General features: G+C 40.5%; 1 protein-coding gene across 1 annotated transcript; it reads left to right on the forward strand.

Moving 5' to 3' along the window:
• The first annotated feature begins 232 nt into the window (after positions 1-232).
• On the forward strand, positions 233-11009 carry GTPBP10 (GTP-binding protein 10 (putative)). The gene is given in 9 exon segments (XM_010158168.1): positions 233-456; positions 550-641; positions 1747-1891; positions 4457-4530; positions 5711-5763; positions 8220-8327; positions 8892-8969; positions 9908-10031; positions 10774-11009. Coding segments are annotated over 9 exon segments (1119 nt in total). The 3' UTR covers positions 10995-11009.
• The last annotated feature ends 993 nt before the right edge of the window (positions 11010-12002 follow it).

Genomic DNA, 12002 nt, shown 5'->3' on the forward strand with positions numbered 1-12002 from the left:
CTCCCTGGGCGCCGGGGCCGTCCTCCTGCCTGAGGCCCCGCCGGGCGGGCGGGCCGGCCCTCTGGGACCGCTGCCGAGGAGGAACCGTCAAACATTTCTCTTACTAAAAAACATCTCGGAGGGTTACACGTCTCATTGTCTGAACGTGCGTAACTGCCATGAGAGAAAAGTTTTATCCAGGCGGTTTTAGTCACGTTATTTCTCATGAGTACAGAATGTGAAGCAGAGCGCGATGCTGATGTGAAACTTTTTGTTTTATTAGTATGGCAACTTTGTGGATGACTTACGGCTGTATGTGAAAGGAGGAACCGGTGGAATGGGCTATCCTCGTCTCGGTGGGGAAGGAGGGAGAGGTGGCGATGTCTGGTTTGTCGCCCGAGAAAGAACTACCTTAAGGGGCATAAAGGAAAGGTACCCCCATAAACGATTTGTGGCTGGAACAGGAGCCAACAGCAGGTAAGAATCTGTTTGGTGAAAGTTGTTACACATGTCTTTTCCAGAAAGCAAAATTTCAGCTGAAGTTACTAAGCCTGGTTTAATTTTTCCCAGTGTTAAAGCACTAAAAGGTGAAAAAGGAAAAGATTGTGAAGTTCATGTGCCTCTGGGAATTTCAGTTCTTTGTGATGATGGCAAGCAGATTGGTAAGAACTCTTGCTTTGTTTTAACGTGTCTAGAAGACATCGACATATTTATTGTTAGCATCTAGTAGTCTTCCAACAGAACAGTAGGATATTTTAAGGTTACACGTCTCACAGAATATGTGTGTGTTTTCCTTTGTTTGGACAAAGAGTTGACAAAAAATGCACTGTAGGAATTGTTGGGAAAGGAAGGACACCTTCCAGAAATTAGCAGTAGTCAGTTTGTCTCACTGTCTGCAGCAGAGAGAAAATTGCCCTTGCAAACGAGCGTTAAAGACTAGAAGCCATACTGATCCTCCATGGATTCATTACATAAATTGTGTCTCCATAAACTCAGGTAAGTGCCCCTATAAACTCGATGAATTATGACAGTGCTTAAAAGATAAAGATCCTTGCTGAGTCTCAACATTTCAGGTTATCTAAAATAATTACCCATTTTTTACCCTTTTTTAAAAAAGGGTACTTGGTAGTAACCGGGAAGAGCTCTTTCAATACAGTGGTCTTGGAAGAGATCTCAGTGGTTCCTTTGCAGTTTTCAGAGAGTTTGTTCTCACACTGTTCAGAGTTCAAATGGAATTCACAAGTGACTGATGCGGAGGTTTAACAAAACCGGGTGTATGGCAAGAACTGTTTATGATGTTGGCGTGTCAGGGTCTAAAGGTTTCCTTGAATTATATACTCAAATCTTGCCTTTTTTTATTATTATTATTCTAACATTCTAACCCTAAGGTAGATGATATAGCCTGCATTTTAGTGAAAATATATGCAACATCTGAAGAGTTTGCTGTAGGCACATCTCTGTCAATGCAGATTTTTCCTTGTGTTCCTGAATTCAAGTATTGGAGGCTTCAGAACTACCATCGTGCCCATACTTTGCCTGCCTGTACTTAGCACTTTTCTTGAAGTGACTAGCTGTATGAATGAGGGGAATACAGTGGTGTGATTGCTCTTGTTTCCAAAGAAGGAAAAATACCGTGACCCTGAGTGCACAGCTCTTGCAAGAACGCGTACAGAATATTCTGCCTTCATGGAAGATAGTTCAGTTATCATTTGCCACTTAAATCTACTGCAGGGGATTCTGCTTTTTCACTAGTGAATCTATTTTCAGGAGAACTTAATGCAGCAGGAGAGAGATTCTTAGCAGCTCGCGGAGGGCTTGGAGGTTCTTTGGCCACAAACTTCTTGCCTTGCAAAGGTCAGAGGCGAATTGTTCATCTTGATTTGAAACTTATAGCAGATGTTGGCTTAGTTGGGTAAGTACTGCAGATTGAGAACTGCTGCTGGAAAACCAAGTAATAAATTTCAGATGGGATTTCAAAGAAACTCAGCTGGGAGGATGAGCGTTACTGAACGTTTGCGTTGCCACTTAAATTGCTTGCGTTTGCAAATCGAGTAGAAGTTAAACCTATTAACCAACACTTCAAATTTTAAAATTAATTTTATGCTTTTGTGGGTAAAGGGCTTCATTAATCAGGGTATTATATAATTAATAATAGAATTGAATTTAGCAATTGCCGTAATTATCAAAATAGTATTAGCTAATATTTATTAAATAAGTGGGAGGTGCAAAACAGAGCTAAGAACTGTGTCCATATTGCAACTGTGATTTTATGGTATTGACACAAGCGGATCCTTTTGGTAGTAGCTTTAAAGAGAGTTTCAAAGGCTACATAGGCTACTCTTCAAATGAACAGCTTGGAACGTTGGAAGGAAGTAACTACAGACTGGAGCAGTAGGATGTGCATGTCCTTTTCTGTGGTGCTTTTCAGCATTGCTGCTTTAGAACCATGCAGATAAATATATTTTTATTTGGAGAAAGCTTTCAACGAACTACAGTTGCAAAAGTTTTGGTCTGCTGAGCATCTGCTACCCCCCTGCCCCATGGTCCTTATTAATAAGAACCACAGGAAACGTTTGAGGTGGAAATAGTCTAATTGGTATATCCTGTTAAAGAATGGAAACTTGAAGACAGCATAGCTTCCTACCTACTTTTTTTTTTGCTTATTAGAAATAGTTCTGTTAATACCAGAATTATCTAAAGTTACATAATTTTCAAATGGTCTTCAGTAATTACAGGATAGAAAATTTTTTTCTTGGTTTAGAATGTATAAAAATACAGTTTTATGACACTGGTGTTTCTTTACTCTTGCATTTTGGCTTGTATTATAGCTGATGGTTTCCCTTTAAAAGGTATAAAAAGAATCATCCTCATTTAATTAGAAGAGCATATTATTTTCTTATTGAGAGTATGAATCAGCCTCTGACAGTTTGTTTGTACTTTGTGTTTTGTTATTTTTACTTTAGTACATTTACAAGTGGTTTGCCATTAGATCAGGTAGCAAACATAGAGACTTGAGAAAGGCCCATCAGGTTTGGGTACAGGTTGTGATGTGGAGTGTGGGTTGCAATTTAAACATCAAAGAGCACATTGTACCTCAGTGGAAGCAAAATACTCACTTGAGATGACCAGAGTAACCTTCCAGAATGTCTTCAAGGCATCTTTCAATATCAGAGCACATTAAAACTACCCTCAATAGTTCTCCTGTTATAAGAAGAGTCATTGTGTGTGTCTTTTTTTAAGAAAGCCCTGTATACACCCCCTTTATTAAGCCCCTTAATGTAGTACTAGTCTTGTTCTTCATTAGCTCATGTTCTTATTAGTTGTCCCTGTTAACAGGTCACATATTTGAGTGGAGAGTATGTGGTTTTCTGTGTGACACACGCTATTGTGTCTTGTGACCAGTACTCAGTTGCCCGCGGGCACAGTTTTTGTTGATCGCTGTTGCACCGCAACGTTGTGCTGAGTAACTGTTTGTGAATTTGACTGGAACACAAGTCCTGTGTGGGCTCCTGTGTGGAGCAGGTGCTGTGAGTAAGGACTGTACTCTGTCCTCTGATGTCAGCATTAGCTTCAAGTTTGACTATTGTGCCTTTTACAGCTCAGATTAGTCTTCAAAATAAGCGTGTGTTATCATTTCAGTTTTAACTTAGGATTCCCTGTCAACGAGTAGATGTATCCTGTGAAGAAGCCTTTGTAAAAGCTATCCCTTAAGGAACGTTCTTGTTGTAGTATGCAGGTACAGCTATCCCTTGTAAAGGTTACAACAGTGGAGTCTCCACAGAGCAGCTCCTAGGGCTTCTCTGGTATGCTTTTTTGTTTACTTGGTAACACAGTAAACAAAGTTCCAGTGTCCCTCATACAACATTGTTGCCTTAAAAACACACAGTCTGTGTATGTGTGTGTCTGTACACACAAAGTCCCTCTTCTGCTCTTCCCCTCATATATATTTAGGTACAGAGTTTACATGTGCTTTGCTACAGTAGCTAAACTGGAGCATAGCTGTCATTGGTGCTAAAACTGTAGCATGGTTCATTAACCTTGGTTTGTACACCGAAAGACTGTAAATCCCACTGCTCTGATGTATTTGCATCACAGGCATTTTAAAAACTTTAAAAATTACCTACAGCATATGAAGACTGAATTCAAGTAGTATGTTTACGCTCTGTTTCTGTCCAAGTGACTGAAAGGTTTCCTTCAAGCCTATTACACATGTATTTACATACCTCTTCTGCCTGCATCCTTGGAAGCTTGGGAAGCATTGTTGGATCTAGAAAAATTATTTTACTTTGATTTTAAAAAAAAAAAAAAAAAAAAAAAATCACATCCATCTGGGGTTGGTTGGAGGGTTTTTTTTGTCGTCTTTGTCTGAAAATGAGTTTGCAGAAACTAGATGATAGCACTGAGTTTGACTAAATAATAAAATAGAAAGAATCACCTGTGTGTTTATTCACTGTATAAATCCTGACTTTCCTTCTAGGTTTCCAAATGCGGGAAAATCATCTCTGTTAAGCAAGATTTCTCATGCCAAACCTGAGATTGCAAGTTATGCATGTAAGTTCATGCTCACATTTTCAGAGCAGTAATATTTCGTGAGAGCAAGAAGTCTTTTCTCTGACTTGGTTTACAGGTTTCTAGTGAAGAATAGGGGATAACCACGATGCCTCCCACATATGTTACACTGATTTTTAATTATAAGAAATACTTCAAAGAGAGAACTTGCTGTTTCAGTGTCCAGCTCCTCACGTTTTTGTGTGCACACCCTCGTATCACCCTTAGTAATAGGACAAGAGGAAGTAGCCTCAGGTTGTGCCAGGGGAGGTTTAGATTGGATATTAGGAAACATTTTCCACTGGAAAGGTTGTCAGGCTCTGGAACGACTGCCCAGGGAGGTGGCTGAGTCACCATCCCTGGGGGTATTTGAGACATGTGCATGAGATTGTCAGGGACATGGTTTAGTGGTGATATTAATGTTAGGTTAATGGCTGGGCCATTAATCTTAAAGGCCTTTTCAGCCTAAAAGATTCTATGATTCTGTAATGCTTCAGCCTGTTGATGCAGGGGCTAGTTAACATTTATTTTAGTCTCAGCCCATTTTATAGCACCTGAGACTCTCCATGGTGTGTAATATCCTCAGTCTACTGAATATGCACCATCAAGTTCCTTTGCATAAACACCTTTACGCTTTGGAAGTAGCTACCACCTGTTCTTGCAACAGAATAAGATTTTGGGCTTGAATCTGTCTATTGAAAAATGCCATTCTTACTAGTTTTCTGTCAGTAAATTAGGATTAGCCATCAGATCGTGCCTTAGTTAAAAAGCAAGAGTACAAGTACTGATAAATCCTACTGACCTTGTACCACGCCTGATTCGCTACAGACTTCTTCTATAGTCTGGATAATCCTTTTTGTGTCTTGAGACTTCTCTAGCTCCTCTATTCTCTTTTTGGGATGATGGGAACAGAACTGTACACAGTGCCAAGATTTGGTGAACTGCTGGGGTGTTTGAGTGGTCTCATTTTGTTCTCTCTTGTTTTGCCTTATTTTTATTCCTCTTCCAGTAATTCTTGACATCCCATTTGCCATCTTTTTTTCTGCTACTGAACATTTGTTTCTTTTAAATACGAAGTAGGAAAGTCCTGCAACATTTAAATGTTTTGTAACATTAACATTTAAAAAAAAATACTAAAACCAGTTTTGTTTTCTTCCCCTCCTCTTTTTTCCCCTTGTCATAGTTACAACAGTACAGCCTGAACTAGGAAAGATCATGTATGCAGATCATAAGCAGGTGGGTATGAAAGTGTATCTACAATGTGTATATCATTTATATGTAGATGTAATTATGTATTTATATGTATCAAATGTATGTATGTGGATATGTTTTACAGGTATAAATCATATAAAATGCAGTTACATGGACTTCCAGAAAGCTGTGGAGAAAGTACTATTTTTATAAAGTACTAAGAAGAGAGCTTTATAGCCAGATGCAGTAATACAACATTGCGCTGGTTGCAAGTCGCTGTAACCTGGCTTCTGATTTTTTCTTGTCTCCTTCCTGTGGTTCTAATCCTGCTTTATAACCTTAGAGTTGTCAGCTCCTGTGTGGAACTGAGATTGCTGTGTCCTAGTATACTCTTGCTCAGTTTAAGACTTTTTTTTAAAAAAAAAAATCATTGTTTCAGAAAACGAACCTGTTATTTTTATTTAGAGGTGAATTTTCCACAAGTTGCCTATGCAGAGAGCTCTGGAATGAATGAGTAATTTTCAGAATGGATTTTAGGGGCAAATCTACCCAATAGCTGCAGATCTGCAGTAGTGAATATAACCCAGTTACCATGACTGCCTGTTCTGGCTTTCTAGGTTGTCTGCTCTGACTTCCTTTTGTGGTTTGGGTTGTTTGTTTGGGTTGTTTTCTTCCTACAGAACTAAAATAGTATGAAGTGATAGTGATTGCCAGAACAGCCGGATCCAGTTCCTTTTGTGCTGGGCTGTAGCTCTGGAGGACTGGTGGAGCTACTGCCCTACCTTAATTTTTGTGAACCTGATTCCACCCAGCTTCTCCAGGTTACCTTGTCAGATAATTGCGTGGTGCCTGGAATCCTTACTACGGTATCCACTGGGGGAGAACACCAACACTAAAAGAGACTCTTGCTACTAGATTTTGGACCCCAAATTCCTGAAAGGTTACAGTAAACATTTTGATTCCTCAAGCTTGATTCTTCTTTGATGTGCTTTTCATTTGTTTTTGAAGTACATGCCACATGCGGTACTGGACTCATCACTTCCAAGATAAAAGGCAAATGCATAAAAGGGTTTCAGATGAGTTAACCAGAAAAGCATATCTCTCGGATGTGAAAGGATAAAAAACAACTCCTCTTCCCTTTCAGAAGAAAAATCTCAAGGGGATTCAGCAGCTGATGCTTGAAACCTTCATTTAACAACTTTCAACTAAACTATGTATTAAAGGAGTAAGTCTAGTTTGTCAGGTTCCCTGTAGAGGGAAATTTTTTGTATGTTGACTTTTATCTGCTAGCTGAGGGTAACAGCCTAGAGCGCCGTGCTGCAAATAACCAGATTGTTTATAGCCTTAAAAAAAGCCCCCAACCAACCTAACTACCTGCCGTGAATCAGGATCTCTTGCTGACGTGTCTTTCTCCAGCAGAACTACCTGCACTCTGGACTTTGTCTGCAACCTGTTCCGTGTCGTAGCCAATGTCCCTTCTCACTGGCTCTTCCTGCATTTCATGCCTTCTGTGCTGCGGTGCTGGGCGCTATATAGGGGCTGTAGGGACAAAATCTCCCTTTTTGAAAATCACGGGAACTAGGGCCTGTGATCACAGGGAACATCTGTGACTAAGAGGAAGCACTTCAGCTCTCGGTATTGCAACTGCTGAATACAAAACGATGTAAGCAATTAAGAGCCATCATTGAGGTGACTGTCCTGTATCACGCAAGGGAGACTGCCTCATTATATCTTTTTTTTTTTCTTCCTACAGAACACTGACGTTTTTAAGGAAATACATAGCAATTTGCTTATTTTATCTTAGTGCATTATAAAGAAGAAAATACATGCAAGATACCTGGTGTTGTCTGTCACAGTAACGACAGGAAAGACACAACCGTAGAGGGTCTGAATATGAGTCTGGCTTCAAGTCTCAGTACCAGACCATGGAAACTAGCAGAAGCATTTACATTTTCTGCCAAAACACCTGAACCAAGCGTTGTTTGGAGAGAATAGGAATGTCTTTGAGCTCTACAAAAAAATGCTCTTTGAAAGAGATCTAAAGTTGGGGAAAAAGGTGGTGATGGTGGTACTACAACACCCAGACATATCACACCAGGAAGTGGATGTTTCTGTTCTAACTCTAGTTATTCTCTCCCTGTTTCTAGTTACAAGCCTGTGGTTCATCCAGCTGTATCTTGTATCTCTGTAGATGGAAAACTCTTAAGTGACGCTTCAAATATTTAGGCAATGCATAATGGTTAAAAGTCAGTGTGACACATGAGCGGGAGCCTAAAGCCCCTTCCGTGACAGGCGGTGCGCTGGAAATTTTACTCTGTGCTGGCTTTGGGCATCATTCAGTTGAATCCAGTTGCTGTCTAAATGGGTATTAGGGGGACTCAAACCAGAGAGACATCCTGACATTCCTTTGTCTGGGTTTTTTTTGTTTATATAAAATGATAACAGGTGTTGACAGTCTTAAATCACCGTTTGTCCTTGTTGGAAATCTTTTGTTTTCCTAGATTTCAGTAGCTGATCTCCCAGGACTGATTGAAGGCGCACATGCAAACAGAGGGATGGGCCACAAATTTCTCAAACACGTAGAAAGAACCAAACAGCTTCTCTTAGTTGTAAGTTAAATAAAATTTACAGATTATTGAAATCAAAGGCAGTGCAGTAAATAAAATGCATCTTAATTGCAGTGTAGCTGGAATTTAGGAAATGGTTTGTAATTTGCATGTTTTATGATAAATATAGCTGTAATGCTGTTTTCAGAATGGAATGATCAAGTGACTCGTGATGAATTAAATCCTTAAATAGAATTTATCATTAAAATTTGCCACTTAATTTAGCACAGAGAAGTGTTCCAAGCTTAATTAAAGCATGGGGTGATTTGTTTTCTTTATTTCGGTGAGATCCCAGAGGATCTCACAGAAAAGAAAGGTTGAAAAAGAGTTAAAAGAGAAAAAGGTTAAAAGAGAGGTTGAAAAATCAGGCCTTCACTGCATCAGAACCAGCCAGTTTGTGCTTCCAGTGTCTAGGGCATCACTTTGGTGTACAGTTGCCCTCTGTTACTTGCAGAGGAATGAGGGCAGGTACATGGAAATGTTACTGCAAAGTAGTTGATGGAGAATACCTTGATACTGTAACATCATTTCATGCCACAAAGCTTGTTTTTCTGTAACTTTTTTCAGGTGGATGTTTCGGGGTTTCAGCTGTCTATTAAAACTCAGTTCAGAACAGCCTTTGAAACGATACTCCTTCTGACAAAGGTAACTTCTCACCTCCATAACCAGTTGTGTGTTGAGCCAAGAAAGCGGCTCAGTTTCGATGAAGGGCTTTCAAATGTTAGTGCGTCTTCTGGTTATCAGGCCAGTTAACAAGCCTAGTAATCTCTGAAATGATGAAATCTTTAATTGTCCAGGTGAAACTGCTATAGTTTCTGTTGGGCACAGCTGTTCTTGGTTAATCTGTGCAGCAAATGGGGTACTTCTTACAGTCAAGCAAAGGTGAAAAGACACATCGTTTTCAGCTCCCTGGTCTGGTAGGCTTAGGAAGTAGAAGTACAGGGGTATAGCGAGATCCCTGCCTTGGTGCCCTTACTGCGTAGCCTAATGGAGATGAGCTTTGCAGACGTTCAGCGTTTCCTTCTCTTGCCACTGCTTCTGATCAAAATGATACGTGTGATGTAACTTCAAGTTCAGCAGCTGTGCCCTCTCTAGCTGTACAACAGAAGATGATGCATCTTCCAAATTTCAGCTATGGCTTTTTTTTTTAGACGATTCATGGTTGTGATTTTATTTTTGCTATTAACTATAGTACGTTAAAATGCATAAGAATGAGCAAACTCTCCAAAGAATTTGCTTATAGGCTTTATAGATCTGAACTTTCTCTGAAATTGATGTTGTGTTTGTGGATATCGGAAAACCGAACCCAAAATGGTCATTATGGGAGGCTGTTTCAGAGTTGGCCAGCCTGTTTACCTGAAATATTTGTGTTTGAGTGAAAAATCACTGAATCGTTGAACGCTAATTTCTTCTGTCAGACTGCTTTAATACATCAGTCTTGAGCCCCTGAGTAAATCCGCCAGCTGCCTAGGCATGAAAGACTGTTCAAGCAATTAAACAAATGAGAGGGGAGATGTAAAATTGAAGTACTACTTTCATTAAACTACAAATACGTATTAAGGCAAACTTACTTGTCTGCTAAGGAACTGGAGCTGTACAAAGAGGAACTTCTAACAAAGCCTGCGCTTCTTGTCATTAATAAAATGGATTTGCCTTGTGCAAAGGATAACCTGAATGAACTTATGAAACAGCTACAGAATCCTCAAGGTAAATTAACTTCCAACAATTACCTTTGACAAAAGTGGTAATACGAGATTTCATCAGGGCTGACTCGGCATTGGCAAGGGCTTATGTGAAACTAAAGCGAAGTCGCTATTAAAGTTATTATTTGAACATCTGTTTTAGAAGCACTGCCTGCATTCAGAGCTCAGTCTATACGCACCGCAGTGCTGGCTTCAGTGTTGGGGAAGTACTGTGATAAAATCAGGATACCCGAGAAGATCTTCCTCAGTGATGATATGGGAGGGTAGATTTCTGGTCTCGATCTGGGGTAGCAGCAGCATCTGTTGCAGGTGCCCTTACAGACACTTCAGCCAAAACACATGAAAACTCTGGACAGGCCTATGTAGGTTAACCTCCACTTTGCTGTTACATCGGGGTGAATTTCTTCCTATTTCCTGGAGCATATAAAACCCAGGAAGGCTTAAAGCCATTCATCTCCCATGTTCTTCCGCTTGGGATTTCTTTGCCCTCACATTAAAGGACTGGTATAGAGTCCTCTCAAGAGAGTGGGAGTGTGGTGTAACTGCCATGTTAGTGCTTGTCTTCTGAGACTTTAGGTATTTTCTAAAGATTAATTAAGCAAGTAATACTTCTCTATTAATTGCAGTTTTGTTTATTACTGTAACTTATTAAAGGTTATTTTCCAAATGTAATGGGATTTTATGGGTGTTGTAGTGATGCAGCAGTATTTGGAGATTGTGCTAACCCTTTCAATGTGATTTTTCAGACTTCTTACACTTGCTCCAGGAAGAAATGATTCCTGCAAATACACTTGAATTCAAGGATATAATTCCTGTATCTACCTATACTGGAGAAGGAATTGAGGAACTAAAAGCACGTATAAGAAAATCCATAGTTGAGGAAGCAGAGCAGGAGAATGAAGAATACCGGAAAAAGAAACTACTACTTTTACAGACTTCAGAGGAAGAACAGCTGAGCAGAAGCTAGCATTCTTGGCTGGATCCAACGCGTTCTCGTGCTTCAGCATGTGCAGGAACCCATTGCTGTGCAGATGTTCCATTTCATTTTTGTTCCCTCTACCACCACTGCCCAGGTCTCTGCTCCCCCCCTCGGTCTCAGCTTGTCTTGGCACAGTGCGGGGGAGAACCGTTTGTTCTGGTTTACTACGTTGTGTAGGACTGAACAGTGTAAAGACCCAAGTATGTGCGTCTCGAAGCACTGCTTACCAACGGATGATCCCTGGAATAACTCTTGCCAGATGAGGTGAAGGAGTGGGACCCACGCAGGTAGCAGAGGAACAAGTTCAGCCCCTCCGCATCTTCTGCCGTGGGCATCGGAAACACCATGGGAAATTTCTGCTGGAGCAATTTTCCAGGGTCTAGTACTTCTAAGGTGAACCAGTTCTGCCACTTGGGCCCACATTGGATTGTGGGGGGGTTGTTATTTTTAAAGATTTAAAGGAAACCACAAATAAATGGCTGCAAGGAAGTGATGTGTAGGAGCACGAAAAGCAAGGCTGATGTGTAATGGTGTGGGGTGCTTTTCACCCTTGCTGGAGCCTACCGTAGTCCTCCTGGTCATCTAAATCCTGATTCTAAATTCCCAGGCTTCATATGGGATTCCCTCCTTTTATGGACTTGTGGATATACGTTACTTTTGGATGAAGAAAATTATGTCTGCATTTCAACCGAACTATGCATTTTTGGGAATAATATTCCAGCCTCTGTATCACAAGCAGGCAGGGTTCGATTTTAGTTTAAAAAACCCATTAGCAGTCTGTTGTTGTCCGGGGTGTTCGACTTCAAGGCTGTTACACTGATTGCGAAGCCGCGTAAGACTGAACACATCACAGGCTTCTCGACTGGGTCTTGTTTGGTAAGTGTACTTAGCAAACCCTGCTTCTCCGAACTTTGTTGAAGCAGTCACTGGGAAGAAAGGAACGACTTCTCATAAGCCAGCTCTTTTGTCATTACTATTGGTTCTGATCCCGATTTT

Source organism: Eurypyga helias, unplaced genomic scaffold (assembly GCF_000690775.1).
Source record: "Eurypyga helias isolate BGI_N326 unplaced genomic scaffold, ASM69077v1 Scaffold44748, whole genome shotgun sequence".
Taxonomy (NCBI): Eukaryota; Metazoa; Chordata; class Aves; order Eurypygiformes; family Eurypygidae; genus Eurypyga; species Eurypyga helias.